Source organism: Podospora pseudoanserina (assembly GCF_035222485.1).
Source record: "Podospora pseudoanserina strain CBS 124.78 chromosome 7 map unlocalized CBS124.78p_7, whole genome shotgun sequence".
NCBI classification, from domain to species: Eukaryota; Fungi; Ascomycota; class Sordariomycetes; order Sordariales; family Podosporaceae; genus Podospora; species Podospora pseudoanserina.
Window position 1 is genome coordinate 1,972,103 of NW_026946671.1, and position 26,904 is coordinate 1,999,006.

Below are 26,904 nucleotides of genomic sequence, written 5' to 3' on the forward strand. Positions count from 1 at the left end.
TACAAGCAAAGAGTCGTACATTTACAAGGTAAGTCGATTCCCTGCCCTCACCATTTCCCACCACAACGTGACCGACACTGCCCGCCCTTCTTCATCGCCTCGGGCCCGACATGATTCCTCTCTCCATCATCCGTCCTCCTCCTCTTCTCTTCTTCCTCACCTCCTACACCTCTCCCCACCGACATCTCGAGATCGCAAGGTTGAGGTTTAAAAGTTGCACCGGTGCCAAGGCGCGAGTCAACGTCTGGCGCAGCCCTGTCCCACCAACCCCGCCAACATCTTCACATGCAAAGTCGCGTCACCCTGGTTCATTGTTTTGGTGGTTGTCAAGCCAACTCTGAAACTTGTCACGATTTTTCGCGATCCCCATCATCATCATCAACACTATCATCACAATATTCGATATCTTTCTATACAGATCTACTGAACAACAATCATGTACAGATGCCGCTACAACAAAACACGTTTGTTGTGGTGCCCAACCCTGTCACTTTCCAGCAAGCGCTCGCTATGGACGGTCCGGAGTCCAAACCTCCAATGACCACCAAGCAAGCTCAGAAGGCCTATCGGGAAGCCAATAGGCTGCCCAAAATGACGAAAGCCGAAAGGCTACGTCGGGAACGAGCCGAGCGAGAGCGCGAGCGGAAGGAGGAGGAGAAACTGAAGGCCTCGAAGAGAGCCAAAGTTCTCCGTGACAGGAAGAAGGAGAGGGAGTTGGAGCTGGCGGAAGAGAGGAGGCGGCAGGGTTTACCTCTCGTTCGCGTGAGGCCGAGCCAGGCCACGCTCTCGACCTTTTTCAAGGGCAACGGGGTTTCGCGAAAGCGAGACTCTGACGCCTACCAAGCTGATCGGCCGGCGATGATGGAGGTAGAAAACAAGGAGAATCTGACTCCTGTTGGAAGCCCTTCCGAGTCGGCCTCGATCAAGAGACAGCGTTTGGGGGAGACTCAAAGCCAGCAAGATTTCTTGCAGCGCGACGAGCTTGCAGCAGCTTTCCTGCACCCATCCAACTCTCCGGAGGAGCTTCTTGAGGCTCTTATCGATGACTTTCCGACTGCCTCCCAGGCGGCTCGGGAGTTGGAAGAGCCGCGGGTGGAGACCACGGAGCCGTCGTCACCGGTTCGCAGAGGTCCACCGGCATTCATGAAGTCCTCTCCTTTGCACCGATCGGTGTTGAAGCAGGCCCTTGCGAGCAGCCAGAGAAATCTGGCACCGCCGCTAGACGCCCTGCCAGACCCGGTCGTCGATGACGACACCGGGTATGTTCGTCCTATCACTTCCCAAGATTTGGTGTTCTCGAGTCAGGAGGTTTGGGATCCTGAATTCGAGGACGATGAGCCGATCTTGGTGCAAGATGGACAGAAGCAACCGGACGTCGTCAGCGACCCTATCAATGACAGTTCCCCGCATGTGCCCACGGGGAGGGTTTCATTGCCCAACCGGGCGATGGCTGATCAGATCAGTTCGGAACCGGTTGGGGAGCCGTCCGCGCGAGTTGAAAGACAGACAGAAGATACGCTGGACGGTTTTACGTACAGTCAGTTCTTCACGTCGTCCTTCAACTCTGCGGACGAGGAGGTTGGGCAGCCCCAGCCTCTCAACCCGCCACCTTGCGAGCCAGAACCCCCCAAGCGGTCTCGGTCACCCCAACGGCCCTTTGGATCCAGCGGGAACGGGATCGCTATCCTTACGGCTAGGGCTGCAGAGCTCCAAGCCGAGAAGGAAGCGGAGGAAGAACGGCGAAAGCAGGCGGCGCTGGAGCGCGAGCGGCAGCGGCGTCTTCAGAACTTCATGGAGCGTTCGAGGGAGGAGGAGCGGCTGTTTGCTCAGCAGGCGGCTGCTACCACCGAACTCTTCACGTCACAGCACGGCGGGACACGAAATGGGGATAGCATGGCACCGCTGAGCCAAGAGTCAGACTACGGGGCTGACTGGACGCTCGATAACATCGAGCTGATGGACAGCTTGGTGGTTCCGGTGGAGGCTGGGTCGCAAGACTCCGATGAATATGGACCAGCTTGGACGCTCGATAACGTCGAGTTGTTGGAGGCCCAGGTCCGCGGTAACGCTTAGGCGACGACCCTAGTGTTTTGTACGAATTGCTTTTTTGGATATTTGAACAACTCATGATGATGGGCGTTGTCTACGGCGCAACGTTATTGGTTCTTCATTGGATTGTCTTCGACTCTTGGGCTATGTCATTCTTTTGGATGATATCCTGGACAACGGCATGCTTTTTTGGGGGGTTGTTTTGTACGATATTAGGTGTTGTTTGGGGGTGCTTGTACGATATTAGGTGTTGTTTGGGGGTGTGTAAGATAGGTGGGAGGGCGGCGAAGACGGACTCTGGACCTCCACGTGGTGCCGCCTGGGAACCTGGTCTTCGTTTGCGATTGGCCCGAGCCAGCACAGAGAAACGCAAAAACTCTAGATAGGTTGGAGGTGATATGGGACAGGGGAGGTGGAAGATGGAAGATGGAAGATCAGGGGAAGGAAATGGGTGATGGATCATCTGTCATGGTGAGGGTTAGGGTTCTACCCGGCCGTATCAACACAAAACAGCGCAGTGGCAAGGTCTCTTGGGAACACGAGAATGGCGCCGTGAACAATACGTTTGTACGTATGGATGGCAATAGGAATCTACTAAACTTGATATCTCTTAGGGATTGCCTCACACTCTGCCGCAATGTGTCACGATGTCACTCGCTGTGGGGACTTCCGTGAAGGCCGGGTTTATGGTCGCCCTGTATGCCCAAGAGCTTGCAACGATTGGGCAGGAATTTGAGATGCAGGCCAACGCAGGTGCGGCAAAGCTTGCCCGCGTGCCCGTGTTCCCCCTGTCGCCATGTTGGAGTCCCTCCTCCCGAGGTGAGGCCTGAGATTTCAGCACATCCAGGTTCCATGAGCCAGCGCCCAGAGGATAATGCAGTCATCAGCCCCGACGAGAGGAGGCCACCAAACGTGCAGTCTTCCACATGCATGATGTCGCCCTGGATTTCTTTCCCAGCTTCTGCCGTTTACTCCATCTGCCCTGCATCTCTCTCCAACCTGCGCCCCCGCCCTTCTTTTGCTGATGCTCTTCTGCACTGACCTGAACACACACCCCTGTCGCTTCCACCTACCTAGACTGTCGGGCTGAGTGGCCCGAGGCGGCACAGCTTTTGCTTGTGTCTCATCTCATCTTCAACGACACCTCGTCCCCTTCACCGCACGTCGCGTCGCCTCAACATCCAGCAAAAACAGCACAGGAACATGACGAGGCACCACCGTCACTACCGTGAAGGCGGCCGAGATCAAGAGCCCTACGAATACGGCTGGGATCCCATCTCCATCCCTGGCGCCGCTCTCCCCCCAGTCCCAGTTGACATCCCCATCCCCGCCCCCGCCCCCTCACCACCAGGTTCCCTCGTCTCATTCACCCCACCTCATCGTGACCACGCCGATCACCCCGACAGCAGGAGCAGGAGCAGGAGCAGGAGCAGGAGCAGGAGCAGGAGCAGGAGCAAGAGCAAGAGCAGCAGGAGAAGAGGATTCTCGCCAACACCTTCCACCACCCCTCCCAATCCGCGCCCAGTATCGCGCCGATCCGTGACTGGCAGGTCCATGATTGGAATGCCGACTGCAGCTACCGTCATCGGCTCTGGATACCGGGAAAAGGGCTGGGATTATGATGAAGTAGACACCCCAAGGACACCCCGTCAGCGACACAGGGATTTTGAAAAAGGTGGTTATTTTGAAGACAGGGGCACGGCAAATCTGAAGTCGAGGTGGGACAGGACATCACAACTGCACTCTGCTGTCTTGATACCACCGCCCTCGTCGGGATATCGCCATGCCAGGTCCAGATCTCTTTCCATATCACGAACCTCACCATCAAGCAGCGTCAGTTCCTCCCCTGAGTTCTTTGGGATAGGGGGTTTTCCTCCCATGAGGACAAGTGAGCATCGCCATCGCAAGGACAACAAACACCACAACCACCATGCCCTGTCAAAAAAGCACCACCCTCGCTCGTCACAACCACAACCTTGGTATCAGCATGATGTCGCCAGTCATTCCTCTCCCCGCGTTGCCCTTGCAGAGGCAGGTTGGCCTCTGACAACTTCGCGGCCTGTGTCACGGTCACCGCCGACTCACGAGCCGTACGTGCAAGAGTATTCTCGGTATGGACATCATGGCAGCGCTGGGCAGAACGGGAGTCGAGAGTATCGCCCCCAACATTTCGGCGGATACGTTGCCGTTGATAATCTCCATCATTTCCCTGAAAAAAACGACCTCCGGATGGGCCTTCAACGGATGGGTCTCGCGAGCACATCCGCCTTGACCGAACCCAACACAAACCGCACCAGACGTAAAGTGACGGGGACTGCAAGGAAAAGAAGCGAATCTTCCAGTCGCGTGGCGGAGACTGATGACGGTGTCCGTGAACGACTCCCACCCACCGGGTAAGTTATTCCCTGTTGGTTTCTGTTCATAAACCAGTCACTAACATTCATGCTCCAAGACAACAATACAAAGAGGTCCACTGCCTTATTCTCACCTGGTCCTTTCATGACCTCCGAGCAGAGGATTACATGGCCCCGCCAGCAGCTGATTACATCTCCCTCGAAGACGAGAGCGAGCGCTTGATCAAAACCCTCAAGAACTACGGCTGGCAAGTCTCCGAGCACCATATCGACATGAACCGGCCCGTCGAAAGCACCACCGCCAGACTCAACAAGTTCTGTCAGCTGGCCTCGGACGATGTCTTGTTGGTGGTGTACTACCACGGCCATGGTTCCCTTGACGAGGACAATGAACTCGTCTTTAGTAGCCACGACCACCCGGAAAACTCCGAGTGGGCCAAGAAAGCAGCTGCTGACTTGTACTCTGAGCTGCTATCTCGCCAGAATGGAGGACACGGGCAGAACAAGGCGGCATTTGAAGCCTTGATGAAGAAGTAGTACGTTCCCTTGATTCACCTGCTGTTGCTTGTCAGTGTCGCTAACAATCACACCTTTTCACAGCGAGCGCTACCGCCCTATATCGCACCTCCCCTGGTCCACCCTCCGCCAACCTCTCCTCACCTGCCCCTCGGACGTCCTCTTCATCCTAGACTGCTGCGCCGCCGGCGGAGCCAACCTCCCTTCCTCTTCCATCCCCCAGTCCAACACCTACACCAAACACCTCTTTGCCGCCTGCGGCTTCGAGTCCTCGACGTCCGATGACATGACCGCAACCTTGTGCAACATCCTGGATGACAACGCTGCGCAGGGCGCCAACAAGACTGTTCTGACGACAAAGAGACTGCATCAATTGATAGAGGAAAGCCTCCAAAAGAAGAACAACGGGGTGGGGACCAGCCAGCCGATTTTCAAACAGCTGCTGCCGTTGGATCCGGAAAGGAAGATACACTTGCCTAATCTGGGGAACCACCCGAAGGGGAGAGGGAGACGGAGCAGGAGGGGGAGTCAGAGCCATGCCAATATGAAGATGGTGGCGGTGAATAGGAGGGGGAGCGAGGAGAGTATGAATGGGATGATGGTTCATGGGGTTCATCATGGGATGGGAATGGTGAGGAGGGAGGGGAGCGTGAGGGGGTATGTTCTTGCTTGAAGAAACACGGGCTTCAAAGATTCAGCTTGGATGGAGTAAGGGCAAGATTGTGTTTGAATACTTTGTATTTGTGCGACCTTTGGGATTTTCTGGCGCGTTTATCAGCATTATTCGGTTGCATGGGAAGGGAAGGGGCATGTTCAGCTTTTGGTTTTTTGTCTTTTACGGAAGTGCAATCCAGCGCCGGCGCCAGGCATCGCGCGGGAAAGGACGGGTTCTGTATAGGTAGCTTTCCTTGTCTGTTAGTATAAGCCAATGTGATAGTAGCATAGCATGTCTTTTTTTCTTTTCTTGAAGGCAACCAGACATGATCGACTGGAAAGGTGCCCTCAGTTACTGTTCTGTCAGGGGTGAATGATGACGGTGAGCACAGGCAGTGCTCCTGCCCTGCTCTTCCTACAGCGAGTCAGCCCGGCTGGATCGTCTTATAGTGTTTCCTGGTCCCCTCGATCTCCGTGACCTCCGGGTCAGTCGACCCCCTTTTCTACCACAACAAGCTCGACGCTTACCACCACCGCCTACATCATCACCACCCAATCCCCCCACCATGGTCCCGCCAAAACCATTGTCCTCCTTTTTAAAGCCCACCCGGGGCTCCCCCCTCCCCCTTTTCACCATCCCCGCCAGCCTCAACGGTTTATGATGATGACCCTACCCCCATGAACCCCCTCAGTGTATGATCTGTTTCTTCAGTTTTCCTTCCCCGGATCAAACCACTTCTCTGGTTTGTTCTCATTGTCTTGTTCTCTCCTCATCTCAGTCTCTCATTTGATCTGTTTCTCTCACCCCGCGTTCCCCATGCAGTCCCCTCGACAGAACCTCCATCGGGACATCTAGTTCCCTTCCTCTTTTTGGTCTCCTCGCTCTGTTCAAGAGCATTCTAACCGGTACTTGGCGCACTCCCATCCACGGCTCACCTTTACGCCTCCTCTCCAGCATTCGAAACTCTATCACCCATTTCCCCACTGAGTAGCACTCAACGTGCGTTAACAATGCAAGCTGTTCGTTTATCCCTTTCCGAAGTCCGCTTGTTTAGTGTTCCCTTTGTCCGGCGGTCGTCTGCATCTCTTTTCCCCCGGTCAACACCATACCCATCACCCCCTTGCGATCTCCGTGATGCCCCTCAACCACACCACGAAGCAGGCCGCAGCCGCGGCGGCAGAGGTGGAAACACCAAAGGATTCTCCAACTAGTACTACGAACGCCCAATCACCCTTGGCAGACACGAGCCCTGCTCCGACGACCACAGCCAGCAGAAGGTCTTCTTCGTCCGATGGATACATATACCCAGACTCACCAACATTGGGCGCCACTCGGTCAAGTGGGACAGCAGGTTCAACAGGCACGAACGACGATACTGAGGAGGATAACGATAAGGGGCCCTGGGGCGTCCCGAAGGTTCACGAATCAGTAGGAATGGCCACGCCAGTTGGGCAAGGTGAGTTCAACCATCCAACACTGAGGAAACCCGACCGCTGATTGTCGTACTCTCTCAGTTTACCCCTTACGGCGGAGCTCACGATTCGCCACGGCCCCTCGCACCCAGTTCAAAGCCAGCCGAACTCCGCACGACCTCCCTTTCAGCAGCAGCTGTCCCCCAGTCGAGAAAGACTTGGAAGAGCTCTATATCACAGACGAATGCATCATGAGCAGCCAAGAAGAAGAATATCATTCACCGCATCAGCCGCGCCTCGAGGCTGTGAACCTTCCCGAAACCCCCCCTGACACGTCGTTCATCAACGACTACCAAGATTATACATTTATGCGGAGAGCCCAGTCAAGAGGCCTGTTTGGCATGATGGAGACCATCACCGAGTACTCGGAGGAGTCCGAGTCGATCCACTGCGGTAAAGAAAAAGACGGCGAAGACGAGGTAGCTGTACACCCACCGCCCCTGGCCCACAGCTATTCTTCCATCACGGCCACCACCAATGTCTCTCGGCCGTCTACCAGATGCGGACGTGAACAAGAACCCCGGGAACCTCTGGACAAAAGTGAGCCGGAGCCACTGGCACTCGAGGACCGGCTCAACATGCAGGCCTATGTTCGTGCCATGGTCATCTACGGAGGCGGCGCGCCAGAAAGAACGTCGTCCATTCCCCAAAACATCCGCTCGGCGCCAGATGATGGGTCTATTGGGAGCCTGGCCAGCATGCTCACGGCATCAGACGCCAGTCTCAGCACTGGTATCAGCACCAACCTCACAACCCAGGAGAGTGCCGTCAGTGGGAGGTTGCGTCAAGAGCTCGACCTCATGTCTTCGGCAAGAGGAGCTCCGGCTGGCCCTGGGAGTCGACCAGCAACGGCCATTGGCAACACCGGACTCCCGGGTATCGACACCTCCAATCCTTTTGCGTTTCTTGCTCTTCGATCTAGTTCTCTTGTCAGCACCTCCACCATCACTGCCTTCAAGCCAGAACCCAAGCCAGAGGCTATTTCAGAACCTACCTCAGACACCCAGGGAGAGAAGAGGGTGCCAAAGGACTACCTCGAGGGGCAATGGAACGTCACTCCCGCGTTTCCCGACGAGAGCATCCTCCAGTTCCTCCGGGAGCCATCCAAAGCGAAAGAGGGTCGCTCAATCAACACACCCTCACCGTCCTCCTCCAACGCTACCAAAAGAAGCACAAGCACGGTGAAGCTGTCCTCGCTCAAGGAAGATGGCGGCCCTGAAGAGATCGAGACAAAGTGGGGCTCCGAAGAGACCCTGAAGCCGGAGCAGCCACCGGTACTCTCGTCAGCACTCCAAGATAATGTGCGTCGGTGGTACCTCGAAGAGGTCATGTTCACCCGCATCATCGCCAAGGCATCCGTCAGCATACGAGCCATGCCGGACATGTCGTACATGTTGGTCCCCGAGACGGTTCGAGCACAGATCCGGAGGCTGGGAGAGCCGCTCATCCAGTTTGGGTATGAAATCCAGAGGTACTGTCTCGAGTACATCGAGGGATATGACTTGGCGTGGGTGATCCTTCAGTGGCAGCAGTGCCAGGAGGGGCGGGATGATACGCCCGAGGGGAACACGAAAAGGTGTCAGAGGGACAGCGCAATCGACATGTGTGACCCCCGAGGCTCGCCGGACTGGTCGCACGCGGGAAGTAGCCAGAGCAGAGCGCGGGTCTCGACGACACGGCTCCCCGCCCAGCTTCAGCTTCCGCCCGTTGAGGAAACGCCGAGGCCTGAGAAGCTGCCTAACGCCCTGGCCGTCCAAGGATGTGGCGATGTGCCATCAAACGACACCCCCAGCCTCGAGGCCGATGCTCGGTCCAACACCCCATCCTCCACCGCAAGCAGCGAAGACACCCACGCCAGCACGACCCCATCATCCCCCGGCCCGCCTCTCAAGCCCCGCCCACGACCGCTGACCGACGAGGAAGAAGACCAGCTCGTCCGAGCCATCAACGCCGTGGTGACCGAGCTCACCCACCTGCGCGACGACCTGGACGAGATCCACGACCATCTAGCCAAAATCAAAGTCCCCCGCCTCCCCACGGCCGAAAACACCGAGGAAACCAAACAGAGCTTCCACAAGCTCTACATCGAGCTCGTCCCCCGTATCCCCACCCAAATGGACAACCTCCTCGCCCTCATGGACGAGAAGACGAAGGTCATAGCCACCATCCTCGACAGCGGACCAGAAGGCAACCCCACCATCCGCGAGATACACACCATCCCGGAAATGACCATGGCCGGCGGCCTCGGTCTAACCTCCAACCCGTCCTCTCCCATTACCTCCCCCTTCGTGTCCTCCCCCTCGTGTCCCCTCCCTTTCCCCCTGCCCCGTGGCCCTACACGAACGAGGTGAACCCCCCACAACCCGCCTCAGAACCCACCTCCACCACCTCCTCCACACCTCCCAAAAAACCTACCCCTTCCGCCTCGCCTTCGCCCACGCCCATTTGTACACCCTCCGCAAACTCTACCACTGCCCCCGCCTCGACCCCTTCACCTACCGCTCCCTCTCCTCCCTCGAGTCCCGCCTCGAGCGCCTCCGGAAGCAGGACCGCGTCAACGACGGGGCCGGCCACCTCTGCGCCATGTCGCACTCCGTATTGCGCATGGCGCACGGGATCCAAAACCGTCATCGACCCCAACAACTCGACCCGGGAAAAGGGGGTCAGAGAGACAGTAATCGAAAAGACTCGCGACGAAGCGAGGGGGGGGGGGGGTTGGCCAACATGAGTGGGAGGTTTCTCGATCGTATCGTCGGGAAGGGGAAGGGGTGATCGTCTCCGTGACGGAACTGGACAAAGATGTTGAGAGAAAAAGATCTGTTGGAAAGTGAGGTGGGTCGTGATCATTGAACATTGTCTTGAAAAGGGAGTGGATTGGGCGTATCTGCCTCCTTTTACCTTGGGCAGAAGAAGGCAGCAGAAGAGGGCCGAGTTGGGAGTTGGCTTTTTGCCCGTCTCTTTGCGTGTGGTGCTGTTCTTGTCAGGCTGTCAGGAGCTGGGGGGCAGCTGAGCAAATTAAAGACCTATCAAGGTGCGTAGGGACAGTGATTTGTAATAGCAAACAGAAAGAGGAACTGACCTGGAATGTAGAGAATAATGTCAATTCAGCACCGTACGGTATCCCTGACTTGATGTGAGATTGTTGAATACATTGCTGTGTGCGTGATGCACAGAGGAGGCTTTAAAACAACGCCGCGACAAAACACCAAGCTAGTACAACAAGGACACATACACACATAGACAGATAGTCATCTATACCCCATTCACAAAAACCCATGTCTTCTATCCGTGGCCGAGAAAAGCAGCGCTAAAAAGGCAACCATACACCAGACCATGCAGTAAACACCGGACCAAGCCTTGGTCAACCATGCCGAAGGAAAAAAGAATAACTAGGTCACCTGTCCGTAAAGCCCCTCGACAGAGAGCAAATGGTATAACCCAAACCCAAACCCGATCCGTCCATGCACCCATAAAGAAATGTTTGTAAATGTCCCTGCCTCAGAGAAAGAGACCGACCCAGGCCATCTTGCTGGACACCTCCGACTCGCAATCTGGGACGTTGCATAGAGCCTTGTTCTTGCCCGGCCCGGCGCGAAAGTGGGCAGTCTTACCCTTGGCTCTGCCACGTCCTTCGTAGCAACTCTTGCAGTACACCTGGGAAACTAAAAGTCAGCAAAAAGAAGCAAGAGGTGGGAAGGAACAAACGGCGGGCATGACTTACGTGTCCACACTCCTTGACAGCCCAGAAGTGGTGCTCTTCATTGTCCTTCTTATTCCTCGCTCTTTTCTGGGGCGGCATGTCGGCCCTGGACTCGTCTGGGTCGTACTTGAGCTCCTCCTCACAGCCGGCACAGACAGCCACATCCTCGCTAGCCTCTCCGGTGGCACGGGTGAAGCCTTCTCGGGCAGGCTTGGGCGGAACATGGGCGGGTTTGGGAGCGGCATGCTCTTGACCGGCACGATGGAGTCCGTAGTTCAAATCGGGGCCATGCGCCCCGAGGGGGTTGTTGGCAGGATTCCGGCCTAGCGCTGTCACGTCGCGTAGTCCGAGAATGCCGTGAATGCCAAACATGGCAGCCGGCTGCAGTCTGTGTTGGAGTTGGTGCACAAAGTGGCTGAAAGCGCCAGGGGCTCGGAAGGAGCCACCAGCACCGAGATTGTCGTCCCCATCGTCGTTCACCAGGTCAACGAGAGGAGGAGGGGGGCGTGGAAAGTTGGGCCGGGCTTGGGCGCGGGCGGCATGCTGTCGGCGCGGGGGAGGGGTCGGGTCGTCCATAGTGAGGTCGATGATGTCGGCGGCGCCGGCGTTTCCGAGAAGGCTACCGTCGCTGCGGTTGAGGGAAGGCGTGCGGTGGTTCAGAGTTTGTCGGCGAGGATTGGGGTTATGGTTTGGACGCGGCTGCCGAACGTCGTCGTCATCTTGTGTCAAATCGATAACCTCAGCGTTGGCAGCTGGCGTCATGGAGCGGGTCGCCGCCATTGTGCGAGGCCGGCGCACAGGTCTTGCGACTTCCATCTCAACAAGCTGGTCCAGAAAGGCCACTTCGTCCGAGTTCAGAGAACGAAAACCAAAGCTGCTCTCCCTGTTCCCCTGCAGTTGTCCTGCGCGTCGGACTTCGGGAACCAACTGAGCGATGGGCGGCAATCGATTAGGCGAGGGTGAGGGCGAAGGCCGCTGATCAACAAAGAGAGAATCCTCACTCGACTCTCGATTTGCAGTGCTGTCGTCACTGTGGTCGCTATAGCTTTCGTCGTCGTCGTCGTCGTCGCTATCCCCAACATGCAGCAAGGCCCCCACGTCCAAATCTTCGTTGTCGAGATAGCTATCGTCGTCGACTCCGTCAAAACCGCCGCTGTCGCTGTCACCAAAAATGTGGTTCATATAATCGTCCTCGTGGTTCAGGTTTGGCTCGGCGGCGAGGTTGATGCCAAGAACGTGACGCAACTGGTGAAGGTGGTGCAGATGGTGATGCAAGTGGTGGTGTAGCTGATGCTGGAACTCTGCTTCCTCTTGTTCGGCGTGGTCGTGGTGGTGATGGTGATGGTTGTGGTGGTCGTGGTGATCGTGGTGGTCGTGGTGGTCGTCGTCGTTGTCGTAGAAGTCGAGGTCCGCGTCCAAATCAGAGTCAGAGTCGGATTCGTGGTTGTTGTCGTGGTGGTTGTCAGAAGAGTAGAACCCCAAGTCGGGAGAGCTTCTGTCCATAACGGCTTCAGCGCACCTTGGCAGGTCAACCAAACAATGACATTCCACGCGCCCCACTCGGTCCTCAATCCTGACGCTGTAGTGTACACTCGGGCTGCCAGAAAAGGGCTCGAGCTGTTTCTGGAATTTGGTGTATGCGTAAGGGAAAATGTCGCCACAAGGCGCGCTGGTGGCTGTTTCTGGTGCGAGCGATGATGAGAGAAAGAGACCTCGGGCACTACGAGGGCCACAAACGCCGCTGCAAAGGCAAGCAAACAGCGCCAATAGCAACACAATTTGCCCCACTTTTGCCTGCTGCAAAGAGAAATGCCCTCAACCTTCTTTTTTTCTTTTCAGGTATATCTACTGTCTTTTAACACCTTCAACTGTGTTTAACTGTGTTTAAAAAGTCTACCAAGTGTCATTTGTGTTAGTTTCACGGTGCCAGTTACGGAGTATCTTCCAGGTTGTCCACAACCAGCATGCCTGCCAAGTATCAGTGCCTAAAGTGAATATTATCAGCAGCACACATCAACAGACACGGTCACTTTCAATGCAACAGGCAGCTACTGTGCAGAGAGTAAAAAAATAAAATAAAAAAGAGAAAAGAATCCCATTGCTGGTTTTTCAGGCGCCACCGAAAAGCAAAACTAAACAAATATCTGCACTATACTACAAGCTCACAGATTCTCCAATGTTCACCCTTCTCCTCTATGCACTCTCCTTGAGCACCGAGACCACACCCTCCTTGTTGACCGTCACCAGAGACTTCGCATCTATTCCCCAGCGGATAGCCGTGCCTGGTACGCTCGTCCTGAGTGGTTCGGACCACGCCTTAGCCTTCTTCAGATACATTTGCACCGTGACGCCAGTGGACCCAACTGTCGCGAGGTACTGCCCAGTGCGGTCCCACGCAAGAGACTGCGCATCGCCCGTCTGGAGCTCCTTGGCCTTGGCCGCATCACCCTCTTTCCGCAGGTCGAAAATGGTAACCGTCTGCTGGCCCTTGCCCGTTGCCGCAAACCAGTACCCATTCTCGGAGAACACCAGCGCCTGGACAGGAGCCCCAAGGTGAAAGTTGACAACCTTGACGCCATCCTTGGTGTGGAAGACATTAATATCTCCCGCCTGTGTGCCAGCAGCAAGAAAGTGGCCGTCGGGGTGGAAGGCACAGGATGTCAGAGCTGGTGAATTGGTCAGTAACTTTTGTTTTGGTATATAGCGAATGGGGGGGAAACATACCAGCATCCGTGTAGCCTCGAGACACCTGTTGCAGTGTCTCAAGATCGTAAAAGACAAAGCTCTTGTCAACGCCAACCGAGGCCAGGATACGGCCACCGGGGTGGACAGTGAGACCAGTGACTGCACCGGCGTGTACGTGGAATGAAGCAACCTCGCTGCCGCTGTCCAACACCTTGACCGAGCCCTTGGAGGTACCCAGGATAACCTTGCTTCCCGTCCACACCGTACATGTCACTGGCTCACCGATATCCAGCGAGCGCTCCACTGTGTTGCCCTGAATGGAATAGATATCGGCCTTGCCATCCAACCCGCCAATGACAGCATACTCAGATTCGACATCGAGGGAGGAGGCTTGCGAGACGGAGAGATCGGTGTGCCCAGTTTGCTGGAAGGCTGAGACTTCGTCTGGGGTGGCCCAGTTCTCTGGGGCGGGTCGCTTCTCGCGCCGGCGTTGTGTTAACCTGCAAAAGAATAGTCAGCACCATGTCATCGCTACTCCTTTCGCCCAGTACTTGGTGTCCACGTACTGTTGTTGCACCTCATTGACATGTTCCACCAGCCCTTCTGGGAGACCCTCGTTGTCCACCGCCATAGCATCGCTATTGGAAGTACCGCCAGCCGAGGGCGCAACGGTGATCTTGGAAAGAGCATCCCGGGCCTCATCCCGCTCCTTGGTCAGCCGCGCAATCACGCGCACGGCGGCATCGTGTTGGTACAGGGCCGTCGCAAGCTCTTCTCTTGTTCTAGACAGCTGCTCCCTTGTATTGTATGCTTCCAATACCAACGCGTCCCACTCATCCTGAAAGGCCTTCAACAGCGACGGCAGAGAGGTGAAATTTGGAGGACGAGGTCGGACGACGCGGCTGGTCTTGACATCGAGGAGGTCTTCGGGGTCGAGCTCTTCTTCGGTGCCTGGTTCTTTTCCGTTTTCTTGAATGTACTTGAGAATTAGGCGCTTCTCAAAGACAGTGCCTGGTCATCGGAGGGTTGGTTAGCTTGCGACCTCTCGAGCTGCGACTGCGGCAGACTGACCTGTCTTTCTCGAAACAACAGGCTCCTCGGGAACCTCGCCAGACACTGCGTCAGATTAGCGAATGATCGATCCCAGAGTTTTCCGGTATCGACTTACGTGCGCAAAGCATTTTTCGATATCTGCTGGTGTTCTCTGTAAAAATTGGATTTTTTGGCCATAGGTCAACTGCGGTCAGCCTGGGACTGTGAGGCTACCAAAAGTGAACGCGACCCGCGCGCACAGTCGCACTCGTGTGGGGCGTCTTGGCGCAATGTCATTCATAATTCAACCACTGTGGACATCTTGCATAACTTGCCTGTTGAATACATAATTATCTTATCGATAAGCCCTTCAACATCGTTATTGCTCTTTATCACAACCAAAGCATTGTTCAGCTGATTCATTTCTTGCGGCTTTGTACCTAAGTACGTACTCTCTTTCACCATCTCATTGTTTTCCCTCAGGATGGAACACACAATGATTCATACAGCAACACTGCCCCTCATCACCAACACCGCTGTCCCTCCCAAGTGGATTTCCTTGACCTTCCCCTCCTCAGTGACACTCGTTTCAACCACAATCTCACTTCTTCTGCCCATTTCAACACCCTGCGTAATCTCATATCTTGCCCCCTTCTTTTCCGTCAAGGTCAGATACGCGCTCAATGTACACCCTGCGCTTCCCGTGGCCGGGTCCTCAAAGCCCAGCTCCACCATTCTGGTTTGAACCTTTGTCTTCGACCCCTCGTCGGTATAGACATAATAGTACCTACCGACAAAGCTCTTTTCCCACTCTCCTTTGTCCAGAAAGTTGGGGATCTTGTCAAATTGAAGGCGAGGCGAGTCTGTCACTTTGGCCAGAAGCTCCAAGGAAGGGAGGTTGACGAGAATGAAGGTCATTCCTCTGACAATGCTCACCACTGTTCCCGAGAGCTCAGCTTGCCGGATCGGATTGTGAGGAGACAAGCCAGCTGTGATGATGTCTGATGACTCGGACTTTTCGAGGAGGCTGGAGAGAGTGGACGAGTGGACGTGCACCGCGTGGGGAATCTCAGCCTTGACGTTTTGGCTTCCTTCGACGTTGATGGGAATAGGTCCGGCCTTTGTCAACAAGGTGTTGACGTGTCCCCAGCCCAGGTGGTGAAGGACTAGGTAGGCAGTGCCAATGGTTGGGTGCCCCGCAAAAGGGAGCTCCTCTTCGATCGTGAAGATGTTGACCTCGAGTGTGGTGGCTTCCGGTTTGACATTGGATTCGGCATGTAGAAAGACTGTTTCGGACAGGTTGAACTCGCGGGCTATGCGCTGCTTGATCTCTTGAGTCACCAACGAGCGTTGAGAAGGTGGGACGAAGACAACCGCCAGGGGGTTTCCCTCATAGCGATTTGTTGTGAAGACATCGACAGTGACAAAGTCAAGGCTGAGGGGGGCCATTTTGATCTTCTGTTTTGGGATGCTACCTTGGCTGGTTTTAGATGACTCGATTCTTGGGTGTCGAGACAGGTATATATGTCATTGTCAGGTCTCGATGTGATGAAATTGAGTCACAGAAGCGGGGAAGTGGGGTGAGTAACCATGACGAACTCAAAGGGCGCAGTTGACACTCCCAGAGATGTTTTGCCATAGTTGCTGATTGGTAAGACACGATATGCTCGATGTCCCTACCAACCACATCGGCGGTTTCCGCCGCTCCCATAACCATCGCCGCTGACCACGCATCTAGAAACTTCAGTCTTGCGAGCATATCCAACTGATAGTCAAACGGCATCTCTTGGAGTTTTGGGTCTTCGCACACCAAGCGGCAGCTGGTCCTTGTTCATACAACTTTCAAGATCAATGTTTACAACGGTATTGTTGTCGACAAGGACACATTGAACAACAGGGTATCATGAAAACTATCCGTTTGTGCTGACAAAGGCTTGACAGAACTAAGGCATTGTTCAAATGGACTCGACAAAGAGACTGGTTTTATATAAGGAAGGTCAGGTTCACAGTCTTCCTACACATTTTCCCCCATCATCAGCAATCTTCATCATCTATCTGCATCATCCACAACAAACAACAACCACACTGCATTACATACACTCAAGAAGCAGGCCTCTCATCTACACAAAATGTATACCGCAGGTGTTATTTATACCGTCCTCCTGATGGCTCTGCCATTGGTAGACTTTGCAATCGCCCATTCAAGTCCTTACTCAATCCTTGATGTGACCGCTTCTGCTTCTCAGGCTCAGATTGATGGTGCCTATGAGGACCTGCTACAGAGCTTGCAAGATCAAAACGAAAAGGAACTGTGGTCGGGAGAAGGCGACCAGGAGCTGCTTGCCAAAAAGATTGCCGAGATTCAGAACGCCCACCTTACACTCACTGATTCTTTGGAGAGATGCTTTTGGCACCGCGACACTGGTGTTCGAGATTGGTATGGTCGACCCTTTCTTTGCTGGGACGAGATGGCCAAAGACAAGCTCGAGGCGTTGAGGGATGCTATTGCCCAGGACGACTTCTCGAAGCTGACCTGGCGGCCTCGCTCTTCCAGATACTCTATGCTTCCGGCCGCAAAGCCAGACCAAGAGCCGGCCCAAGTTACTGACAGCTCATCCACGCAGGAGCCTCTTGTGACTACAACAGAGACGCCCGAACACAAAACTAGCAAGGTCGATGTTGTCACGGAGCCAGCTGCCAAAATTACTCCCGAATCTATCACCACCAAGGCTGCTGACGAAGTGACCAGGGCCTGGTCAACTATCAGCGCCGTGTTAAGTTACCCTTTCACCGTTGTCATTCCTCAGCTCGGGACCTGGTTCGCCGCTGCCAAGCCCATTGTTGTCTCTTACTCCGAGATGGCTTTGGCTCAGGCCAAGACCTGGTTGGCTATCCTCTGGGCCTTTGTCTGGCTCGTCGCCACCACCGTCTGGTCCTACCTCACCACCTCCTTCAAGCTCGCTTGGAAATACCTCGGGCCTCTAGCACCCTCACCTTCATCGGAATCTATCCCCGCAGACGCCGCCCCCCAGCCTACCATCAGATCCAATGCCGGCTTCAACGCCGACATTATCAGGTCTCTGGATGGTGAGCAGGAGACGGTCCTGACCAAACTCACCTCTCTCGCCCCCATCCCTGACAGCACTGCTACGGTCTTGTTGGCGAGCACTACTAACCCACTGCGTTACCAGTCTCAGTTTGGTTCGGCGACTGCCCGGAAGGTGAGCACTGTTACTACCAAACCTTCTTACTAACTTTTTTGTGGCTCAGCTGTTGGATAATGGTACTTCCAAACTGGAAGAATGACTGGGTCGGTAATCAGGTAAGTAAAATAATTTTTCCTACTCTTTAATAGAAACATATCTCAACTCCCTTGCAAAAATTTCCCTCTCCCGTCTGTCCGTGAGTGAGAAAAAGTGATCAGACATAGATATAGCACATCTCCCCTCCCAACCCACCCAGCTGATCGTTCATCTCCTCCAACCTCACCCCCGGCGCCGTCCACCCCAGGTCGATGACCGAGTCGAGCGCATTCTTCGGCTGGGTGGTCTGTCGTCTCCCGTGGTTGTGGCCACCAGGCATGGCCTGCCCGGGCACGGCGTTGATTCTGTTTTCGGGGTCGTTCATCTGCCAGATCCACCAGATGCGGTCCAGCGCGCCGTGGTGGAAGTAGAAGAGGGGGTCGCCTGGTGAGCAGTAAAAGTCCTTCAACATATGTTAGCGCCGAAATAAAAAGGTGGCGAAGGTTAGGAGAACATACACCCCCGGGATCACCACCAATCAGGTAATGTCCCGCGTTGTGAAGACCCCATGGATTGGGGTCACCCTTGAGCTGGGGTTGGCCGAGGTACCGGTTGTAGAAGCTGTCGACGTCGTTGTGCTGGGTGATCAAGTGGTAGGTGTAGTTTGCTTTTGCGCCGGCGACGCTGAACCGGTTGACATCACGGCGGAGACAGCGGGGGTTGGAGCCGAGGCCGTCGCGCTGGGGGTTGGGGGGGATGTCCCGGACGACGGAGCCCTTGGGGCCGAGGGAGACTACCATGCTTCGTTACTGTCAGCGGTGTATCAAAATAGGGTTAGCTAGAAGGGAAACATACTCCTTGAAGGGTCCAGTAGTCACACAGCCACCGCCTTGATCAGCAGGAATGCGATCGTATGGACGGGGAAACGGTTGAGGGATGCCGTTGTAAGGCGCGAGTTCGCCGTTGCCGGACATGCTGGCTGGTGACCCGTCAAAGAGGAGAGAGTTCAGGGGGTCGGCGACGTAGCGGTCGTAGTTCATGTACTTTCCTCATGTCAGCAACTGGTCATCACGGCTAGGTAGTAGGACTAATGCACACCGGTTGGTATCCTGTATACCCACACTCCTCTCTCAAGGCCTTCTCGTACACGTAGATGAAGTACCGATGGGCAGCAAAGAGATTTGTTGGGCCGTGAAGCTCTCCCGCCTGCGTCATGTGTGTGGCAACAAAGTCGTCGAAGCGGCTGAGTGAGCCAGGGACCTTGTCTTTGGGTGCCCGGGGAGACTTCTTCTGGAGGCAGAGGACGGCCCGGACGTATTCTTGACGGGCTTCGACCGTCATATCGCTCCTGCAACGCTGGTTAGCTAACAGCTTGACAGGCGGTCAGGAGGCAGAAAACATACCACTCTTGTCTGACGGCGGCATTCTCGAGCGTGCAGTTTGTGGCTTTGCCCGCTTTGTGCTGCTTGTCCAGCCAGGCTTGGACCTTGGGCATGGTCTCATCCTGGAGTTTGTCGACTACGTCGAGGGGAAAGGCAGGATTGCGCTTCCTATTGAGAGAGTGTGTTAGGCTCGACACATGAAGCGGAAGAGGTGGTGCTTACGTCTTGTATTCCCACCCCCATGCCCCCACGAGCAGTGACAACTGCACAACACCCTGAATACCTTTCATGTCGATGTTGCTTTGGTCAACAATTCTGAGAGGTATGGCTCGTGGTTGTCTCAACAAGGAAACAAAAGGAAAAAAGCAGAGCAGTTCAGCTTTTATTGCCCTTATTTCATGTCCATATGTACCTCCACCGTCTTGACCCTCTATTGCCTACCTCCCATCTCACCCTCCGAATCCCCAATATCGACCCTGCCGAGGAGAGTTGCCGGACGCCGGCGTCATCATGTCCAATATCGGCCGGATCCTATGACTTGCGCGCCTAGTTGATTACGATGCCCTCCGATAGAGAGCCAAGAGGTTGGGATAGCAGGCCATCTATCTGCCGCCAACTAGAAGAGGAATGATTATCTGAAATTCTTCTCACATGTGCGAACGTGCATGTCTTGGGCTACTTCTCACGTCTCATCTTTTCTTGCTCGCACTCATCCACGCCCTTAATATCTATCACACCAATGACAGTCATCTGCTGAGGATACCATCTATTTTGTGCCCAAAATCCAATGTATAAATCTCGAGAAATGTAACTTGCTTCTGAAAACATGCTCCGTGCAGGATCTTGTAATACAATGATAGCAGGCGTGTACCTATCATCTTGAACAAAACACAATGATTGGATTACTGGGTAAATACCTGGGTGGATGGGCAAAGGTCGATCTGGACGAGTTGAAACTGGGCCTAATTGAGCCGGGTGCCAGAAAGAGGGCAAAATAAATAGAGGTGAGCTGTATAACGCGCTTATAATAAAGGAGGTACACGCCCACACACCCACCCCGCGTTTGGTGGTATCCAGATCGCGGCAGATGTCTTCTCCTGCTCGGTTCCCGAGGAGGCTCGCATCCAGCGTGCCGTCTCGGTTTTTTCGGATGACGGAGGTAGGTCGAAGGTATTGTTCTGTCTTTGCCATCGCCATAATGACAGGACAAACATCCAACCCCAACCCTGGTGTAACGAGTCATGGCACCAAAAAAGTATTTCCCCTCACCAAGGGTGGTGAGGAAAACAGCAAAAGATTTGAGTCCCCTCGACCGGAATCGAGCCGGTGACCTTTCGGTATCAATAAATTCCTTTACAGCCGAACGTGATAGCCAACTACACCACAAGGGGTTTTATTGTTGCATTTTCAAGTCGGAAATAGCAATCCTAAGTTAGTAACTTTTCTTTGACATCACATGTCAGTAAACTTTGGATTTCGCGAGTCCTCAACATTTGAATGGCCATCATGGCCACAATAGTAAGAGATTTTGACAATCTTCGAAAAGCATACTGCTGATTGTCTGTTCAAAGCGTGCCACTGCATTTGCAGGTTGAAATACTCGGACAATTTTCATCATGAAAACTGAGCTGCCCTGCTGTCGATATTGACCTGTACTAGTAGGTTGGTACTCCAACGTTTTCCCCATTGTTGCCAGACGGAAAAACGTGGACTGTAGAGTGACGTAGAGTGTTGTGTGTGCTCGGGCAAAACACAAAGCTTTGTGGCACTGCAACGTTTCAACACCACGCGGTGGTTGAGCCGTTGTTTGAAACTCTGGACTCTCCAGGCACTCAGACACTGTTGAGAAGAAGTCTCCCAAGGAAGAAGCCATCTCCAACGCAAGGAACCCTGAGGCTGCGCAGTGATGGTGGATCAGTGTGCTGCATCCAAAAAGGGGCAATGACGAAAGTTAGTTGGCTGACAGCTGCAGGCCATCTGGCAGACAGATTCCATCGGAGCCAAGGGCAACGCTCGGGCCGTTTCTTGTGCCTGGCTCTTGGCCTAGAACTTTTTTGGTGAACAAGCTCTCGCTGGGCATGTCCACCAGGTACGTACCGATTGGGGATGGTCGCAATCTCGACTAACATTTTCTCTTGTGAACGAATGCCATCATCTCCTTTTTTTTTTTGCCAACGACCGACAGTGAGAGTAGAAGAAGAAGAGCAAGAAGAATACAAGAGATAGACATCGTCCAAGTGTGTCTCCTTGGACCATCGCTACCCAACAACCGACAGACGAGGAGCACGCAACAACAAGACCACACAAGGCCACAGCTGCAAAGTCCCACCACACCCAGGGTCGCCCCCCGTGTCCAATCCGATCCGATTCAATTCCCCAGTTTTCACCTCCTGACGCGTAAAACGAAAGCCGACCTTTCCCTGCACACTCACTACCACTACCACATCACAACCACATCCTCAAACCGCCTCGTCAGACAAAGGGAATTCATTCTTTCCCTGCCGCTCGCTCTCTCCTGCCACGACGAACGAACTGATATTTGAAGATTACGGATATGGTGGACGACGCTTGAATTGCCTTGTTGATCCAAAGAAACCCTTTTTTAATTGTCGGTCGTCTGGGCCTGTGAGCACACCCTTGGGCGGACGGCGCATAATCGATTCCATTCGCACTTCTGTATCCTCGCATCGACCGACCTCTAAACCACTTCCGTCGCTGGCTGGCTGGCTTCCCGCCCCAGAAAATCCGTCACGATGGATCTCCTCCGACGAGCTGGCAAGTTCGTCCCCGCCGGAGCCCGTCTAGCACTCCCCGTCACAGATGAAAAGGACAAGAGCAAACGAAAAACATGGGCTACTCGCCTGGCCTACCTCAAAAGGCCAATGAGGTTACGGGGCAACTCGAGCGTATCGGTGCCCCTCGGCGTCGTTGTTCTCTTCCCCGTCATCGTCGTCATCCTCATCCTTGTGCTCTTCGTCAGACACCCCAGCAATCCCGGGAGAATATTAATACCTGCTGGCGCCCCACCAGCAATAAGGTGAGCTTCGTCCCGTACCCCAGGGCCCTTCTCTCGGAGCGTGTGCTGACTGTGTCGTCTCTACAGAAAAATCAGTGAAAAGCACGACAAGGTGTTCGTTACCGGATGCCTCGAGCCAGATACCAGCAAGCCCCGCGCCAATGCCGCCTTTGTCGTGCTCGCGAGAAACAAGGAGCTGGATGGTGTTATCCAGTCCATGAAGTCGATCGAGCGCCACTTCAACCGGTGGTACAACTACCCCTACGTCTTCCTCAACGATGGCGACTTCAACCAGACCTTCATGGACACGGTCAAGAATTACACCAAGGCCAACGTCGAGTTTGGCAAGGTTGGTCCGGACATGTGGGGGTACCCTGACTGGATTGACCCCAAGGTCGCCAAGGAGGGCATCAACAAGCAGGGAGACAACGCCATTATGTACGGCGGCATGGAGAGCTACCACTTTATGTGCCGCTTCTACTCTGGGTAGGTTACCCCACCACTCTGTTGCTCGAGCTGCACAGTATACTGACCAGATGCAGATTCTTCTACAAGCACGAGCTCCTTGCCAAGTACGAGTGGTACTGGCGCCTGGAGCCAGAGATCAGCTATTTCTGCGATATCACTTAGTATGTCTTCTCTTGGTTCTCTGTCGGCATTCAGACTGCTAACCGGTTTCAGTGACCCCTTTCTTGCCATGATTGAGCACAACAAGACCTATGGCTTTACCATTGCCGTCAAGGAGCTTCGCGAAACTGTCCCCAACATCTTCCGTTATGCCTCCGCCTACAAGCGCCTTAACAACCTGACTTCCCAGGGTCTTTGGGAGATGTTCGTCGAGCCCCAGCCCGACAAGAAGCCCGAGCCCCCTGCGCCCCAGCTTCCCGACGAGATTCTGCGCAGCAAACAGCCCGAGATTGACCCGGAAGGAATGGAGGGCGAAAAGTACAACATGTGCCATTTCTGGTCCAACTTTGAGATTGCCCGTCTCGATTTCTTCCGGAGTAAGGCGTATGAGGATTTCTTCCAGATGATGGACCGCAGTGGCGGTTTCTGGATGGAGCGGGTATGTTCTTTTCTTTTGCCTTTGCCCCCCTTTTTGGTTATCCAGTCGTACTGACCTTGCTACACAGTGGGGTGATGCACCCATCCACTCCCTTGCCGCCGGTGCTCTCCTCGCCCCTCGCGATATCCATTACTTCCGCGACTTTGGCTACCGCCACACCACGATTCAGCACTGCCCCGCCAACGCCCCCGCGCGCCAGCTGCCTCGTCAGCCCTGGCTTGAGGAGACCACCACCGATGAGCGCAAGCGTGTTGAGGAGGACAAGTACTGGGAGGAGTGGGACACACCCAAGGAGAACGGTGTGGGCTGCCGCTGCCGCTGCGACACGGACATTGTGGACGTCGAAGGCAAGGAGGGCAGCTGCTTGGCCGAGTGGGTTGATGTTGCCGGTGGATGGGCGAGTCCTTGATCGAAGACGTAATGAAGCTGCAAATGCTGTCGAGTACAGCAAACCCAGCTGACGAGCAGTGTACAACTTTTTACCCATAATGATACCAAACGGGTCTTGTTGAACCTGCTTTGTTTCGCGAAAAGATGGATGGACGGACGGATAGGACATGGCATATTAGGAATGAGGCCATGACCGTAAATAGATGGCGGCGAAACTCTGGTAGCTTAGCTTTGCTACTTTGGAATTATTGCCCTTGCCCCTTTTTCCCTTATGGAGCTTTCTTGTTTACACACTACACTACACACACAAACACACACATTGTTGTCACATAGCAAAAATCACCACAATCTCAACTGGGACCGGCACTTTGCATTGGGGATGGTCGGGGCGGGCGCGCTTTGATAAAGTCATGTTACAATGCTGGTTATTTTATTGTTGTATACCTGTTTTGTTGCGTGTTGCTTAATCTTGTTTATGGATTTTTGGACGAGGATGTCTTGATATGTAGCATGACGGCCACGAGCAACAGTGTAAACCATTCACCTTTCAGATACATCTCCGCGTTAGTGAGGAAGAAATATATGCATACAGCAAAGGGGCGAGATCAGTGTTCAGTCATCTCATTTACATCAACACAGAACAAAACAACACAGCCAAACTCAACAAATCTCTATTTTTTTCTCTACGAAACCCCCTCTTATTCACCCCCGCCCCCCAACCCCCGGGGAGAGTACCAGACTAAGAAACAAAGAGGTGATTAAGACATTACAAGATATATACCGACAAAAAACCTCTTGATCACCACCATCACGACAAGATCCCTATAAGAACCCCTTCCTTATAAAAAAAGCCCTCTCAATTCACAGTCATCTCGTCCCTTGATCACCGCCCTTTTCTTCTATAACCCGACGCCATTCATTATCGCCTGTCCCCAGAAAAAATCTATCCCTTTATCCCTTCTTCCCGAGACCCGTAGGAAGAAAAAGCAAACGCCCGGAATACACCACTCCATATAAAAAAAACACCAACCGTTCCCACGCCCCACGCCATGCTCTGATTTGGTATCTTTTTCCCAACCATTCCAGACTTTTGCAGCGAGACAAGAGAAAGAAAAAAAACGCCGAAAACTAATAGAAAAAGCCCCGCCCAGAGAGAGAGAGAGAGAGAGAGAAGAACCGAAAAGCAGCAGCGAGAGAAGAGAGCAAATTGGAAAAAGATTTACCAAGCCGGACCGCCAGCATCGGTAACAGCACCATGGCTGGCATCGCCCACAAGACGGGCATACTTGGCCAGGACGCCCCTCACAGGCTTCATCTTGGGCGGCTTCCACCCTCGTCGGCGACGCTCCAGTTCCGCCGCAATGCCCGCGGCGCCCTTGATGCCCGAAGCCTCAATGATATCAATGCTGTTCTTGACAGCGTCAATAGTGATGAGATCGCCATCCTCCACAAGGGCAATGGGCCCGCCTACAGCCGCCTCAGGGACAACGTGGCCGACAATGAACCCGTGGCTGGCACCGCTGTAGCGCCCGTCCGTGACAAGGGCAATCTTCTTCAAGCCGGCACCCATGATGGCGGCGCTGGCCTGGAGCTGCTCGGGCATGCCCGGGCCGCCCTTGGGACCCTCGTAGCGAACAATCAAAACCTGGCCCTCCTCCTCATCCTTGATGAGACCCGCGGAAAGGGCGCTGTTCAGCTCGTGCTCCTTGTTGAACACGCGGGCCCTGCCGGTAAAGAAGTCGCCTTCCAAGCCAGTGATCTTGGCCACGGCGCCACCAGGAGCAAAGTTGCCGTAGAGAATACGCAAATGACCCGATTTCTTGATGGGCTTCGTAATGTCCCGAATGATGGTCTGGCCGGGGTCGAGCGAAGGCCAGCTCGAGACGTTCTCAGCAAGAGTCTTGCCCGTGACCGTGGGAATACCGCCGTCGATAAGGCCAACAGCAATCAGATACTTGAGGACAGCGGGAGTGCCACCGACGTTGCAGAGATCCTCCATGTAATGCTTGCCAGACGGGGCCAGATCCGCCAGGAACGGGGTGGCCTCCGAGACGCGGTGGATATCCTCCAAAGTGAGGTCAACATCAGCCGAGTTGGCCATGGCCAGAAAATGCAGAACGGCATTGGTGCTTCCGCCGAGCACCATCGTGAGCTTCAAGGCGTTCATGAAAGACCGGCGTGTGATCAGGTCGCGGGGTCGAATGTCCTTCTCCATGCAGATGCGGATGGCCTCGGCGGCCCGCTCGCACTCGCTTCTCTTCTGCGGAGATTCGGCGGGGAATGACGAGGACCCGGGAAGGCACAACCCCATGGCTTCAATGGCTGTGGCCATCGTGTTGGCCGTGTACATGCCGCCGCACGCACCAACTCCGGGGCAGGCATGCTCTTCGATATCGTCCATGACCTCGCTGGCGGTAGCCTCGGCACCGGACTGCTTCTTGCAGCTGGCCTTGAGCACACCGTATCTGTAGGAGCCCACAGCTTCGTAGCAGGTCGAGATGTTGATGGGTTTGTCGAGAAGCTGGGAGTGGCCTCTGCGCATGGTACCGCCATAGATCATGACAAAAGGTCTGTTGTGGCGAGCAGCGGCCATGATCACACCGGGCATGTTCTTGTCGCAACCGGGAATGCTGATGTTGGCGTCATGGCGTTGGGCGCATGTGACCGTCTCGATACTGTCAGCGATAATCTCTCTGGACTGCAGAGAGAAACGCATGCCTACAATGAGAGTGGTAAGTATGTGAAGCCCAGCCGTTGTGTCCCGACAACCCACCTTCCGAGCCCATGGTGATGCCGTCCGACACACCAATGGTGTTGAACTGCCAGGGCAGCATGTTTTGTTTCTGAACGGCCCTCTTCACAATGATGCCAAGATCCAACACTACCACACATCAGCAACCGACTCAGTGACTCTCTCTCAGACATACACCACCACCAGGCCTGACTCACAGTGGGTGCTGTAGTAAATCACCGCTGTTAGTTTCATCCCTTGCTCCCAAAAGGACATCCAGAATAGGCAACTCACTTGCACGGGTTGCCCTCCCACCAAACAGTAGCGATTCCCACATGGGGCGCATTCTTCATCATGTCCTTATTGGGGACACCAGCCGAGTAAAGCATAGCCTGCAAAAAGAAAAAAGAGTCCCCATATTAGCCATTCTGCCCAACGCTAGCATCATCACCACCACCCGTTGTTTTTCATCTTGCAGCTTCCCTCCCATCAACTAGATCAGCAAGCTCAAGAAGCCAGCCCCACAAGAGCTAGGAGCTAGCTACCCCTCAGGCCCGAGGTCTGGAAAGGGTAAAGATAGGTAATAGAGATACGATTGCTTCTGCCGAAGAGAG

The 26,904-nt window shown here is 54.5% G+C and overlaps 10 protein-coding genes and 1 non-coding gene across 11 annotated transcripts; 6 read left to right on the forward strand and 5 right to left on the reverse strand.

Moving 5' to 3' along the window:
- Positions 1 to 285: 285 nt before the first annotated feature.
- QC764_700750 (uncharacterized protein) lies at positions 286 to 2,073 on the forward strand (the record flags this gene model as incomplete). The annotated part of the gene is made up of 1 exon (XM_062949742.1): positions 286 to 2,073. One exon carries the CDS (start codon positions 286 to 288, stop codon positions 2,071 to 2,073), a length of 1,788 nt encoding a protein of 595 aa, XP_062796922.1.
- Positions 2,074 to 3,252: 1,179 nt separating this feature from the next.
- Positions 3,253 to 5,592, forward strand: QC764_700740 (uncharacterized protein; the record flags this gene model as incomplete). Its single annotated transcript, XM_062949741.1, has 3 exons — positions 3,253 to 4,442; positions 4,502 to 4,939; positions 5,004 to 5,592. 3 exons carry the CDS (start codon positions 3,253 to 3,255, stop codon positions 5,590 to 5,592), a joined length of 2,217 nt encoding a protein of 738 aa, XP_062796923.1.
- Positions 5,593 to 6,218: 626 nt separating this feature from the next.
- On the forward strand, positions 6,219 to 9,818 carry QC764_700730 (uncharacterized protein; the record flags this gene model as incomplete). The annotated part of the gene is made up of 3 exons (XM_062949740.1): positions 6,219 to 7,030; positions 7,089 to 9,393; positions 9,419 to 9,818. The coding sequence occupies exons 1-3, from the start codon at positions 6,709 to 6,711 to the stop codon at positions 9,816 to 9,818; spliced, it is 3,027 nt and encodes a 1,008-aa protein (XP_062796924.1). The 5' UTR covers positions 6,219 to 6,708.
- QC764_700720 (uncharacterized protein) lies at positions 9,499 to 12,458 on the reverse strand. Its single transcript, XM_062949739.1, has 4 exons — positions 10,768 to 12,458; positions 10,218 to 10,700; positions 10,126 to 10,169; positions 9,499 to 10,069 (listed from the first exon to the last, which is right to left on the reverse strand). The coding sequence occupies exons 1-2, from the start codon at positions 12,247 to 12,249 to the stop codon at positions 10,545 to 10,547; spliced, it is 1,638 nt and encodes a 545-aa protein (XP_062796925.1). The 5' UTR covers positions 12,250 to 12,458; the 3' UTR covers positions 9,499 to 10,069; positions 10,126 to 10,169; positions 10,218 to 10,544.
- A 337-nt stretch (positions 12,459 to 12,795) lies between these two features.
- Positions 12,796 to 14,698, reverse strand: QC764_700710 (uncharacterized protein). Its single transcript, XM_062949738.1, has 5 exons — positions 14,600 to 14,698; positions 14,503 to 14,547; positions 13,998 to 14,442; positions 13,471 to 13,931; positions 12,796 to 13,412 (listed from the first exon to the last, which is right to left on the reverse strand). Exons 1-5 carry the CDS (start codon positions 14,610 to 14,612, stop codon positions 12,940 to 12,942), a joined length of 1,437 nt encoding a protein of 478 aa, XP_062796926.1. The 5' UTR covers positions 14,613 to 14,698; the 3' UTR covers positions 12,796 to 12,939.
- A 266-nt stretch (positions 14,699 to 14,964) lies between these two features.
- Positions 14,965 to 15,912, reverse strand: QC764_700700 (uncharacterized protein; the record flags this gene model as incomplete). The annotated part of the gene is made up of 1 exon (XM_062949737.1): positions 14,965 to 15,912. One exon carries the CDS (start codon positions 15,910 to 15,912, stop codon positions 14,965 to 14,967), a length of 948 nt encoding a protein of 315 aa, XP_062796927.1.
- Positions 15,913 to 16,592: 680 nt separating this feature from the next.
- Positions 16,593 to 18,535, forward strand: QC764_700695 (uncharacterized protein; the record flags this gene model as incomplete). Its single annotated transcript, XM_062949736.1, has 2 exons — positions 16,593 to 16,889; positions 17,088 to 18,535. The coding sequence occupies 2 exons, from the start codon at positions 16,593 to 16,595 to the stop codon at positions 17,715 to 17,717; spliced, it is 927 nt and encodes a 308-aa protein (XP_062796928.1). The 3' UTR covers positions 17,718 to 18,535.
- On the reverse strand, positions 17,884 to 20,218 carry QC764_700690 (uncharacterized protein; the record flags this gene model as incomplete). The annotated part of the gene is made up of 6 exons (XM_062949735.1): positions 19,310 to 20,218; positions 19,109 to 19,255; positions 18,804 to 19,053; positions 18,561 to 18,748; positions 18,224 to 18,506; positions 17,884 to 18,168 (listed from the first exon to the last, which is right to left on the reverse strand). The coding sequence occupies exons 1-6, from the start codon at positions 19,375 to 19,377 to the stop codon at positions 17,884 to 17,886; spliced, it is 1,221 nt and encodes a 406-aa protein (XP_062796929.1). The 5' UTR covers positions 19,378 to 20,218.
- A 172-nt stretch (positions 20,219 to 20,390) lies between these two features.
- Positions 20,391 to 20,478, forward strand: QC764_0108130. The gene has a single exon. It is a non-coding gene; the product is annotated as a tRNA-Tyr (tRNA).
- A 477-nt stretch (positions 20,479 to 20,955) lies between these two features.
- omh4 (O-glycoside alpha-1,2-mannosyltransferase 4) lies at positions 20,956 to 23,941 on the forward strand. The gene is made up of 5 exons (XM_062949734.1): positions 20,956 to 22,124; positions 22,191 to 22,589; positions 22,646 to 22,732; positions 22,785 to 23,169; positions 23,237 to 23,941. The coding sequence occupies exons 1-5, from the start codon at positions 21,841 to 21,843 to the stop codon at positions 23,576 to 23,578; spliced, it is 1,497 nt and encodes a 498-aa protein (XP_062796930.1). The 5' UTR covers positions 20,956 to 21,840; the 3' UTR covers positions 23,579 to 23,941.
- Positions 23,942 to 24,280: 339 nt separating this feature from the next.
- On the reverse strand, positions 24,281 to 26,710 carry QC764_0108150 (uncharacterized protein). The gene is made up of 2 exons (XM_062941133.1): positions 26,333 to 26,710; positions 24,281 to 26,277 (listed from the first exon to the last, which is right to left on the reverse strand). Exons 1-2 carry the CDS (start codon positions 26,391 to 26,393, stop codon positions 24,779 to 24,781), a joined length of 1,560 nt encoding a protein of 519 aa, XP_062796931.1. The 5' UTR covers positions 26,394 to 26,710; the 3' UTR covers positions 24,281 to 24,778.
- Between the last annotated feature and the right edge of the window lie 194 nt (positions 26,711 to 26,904).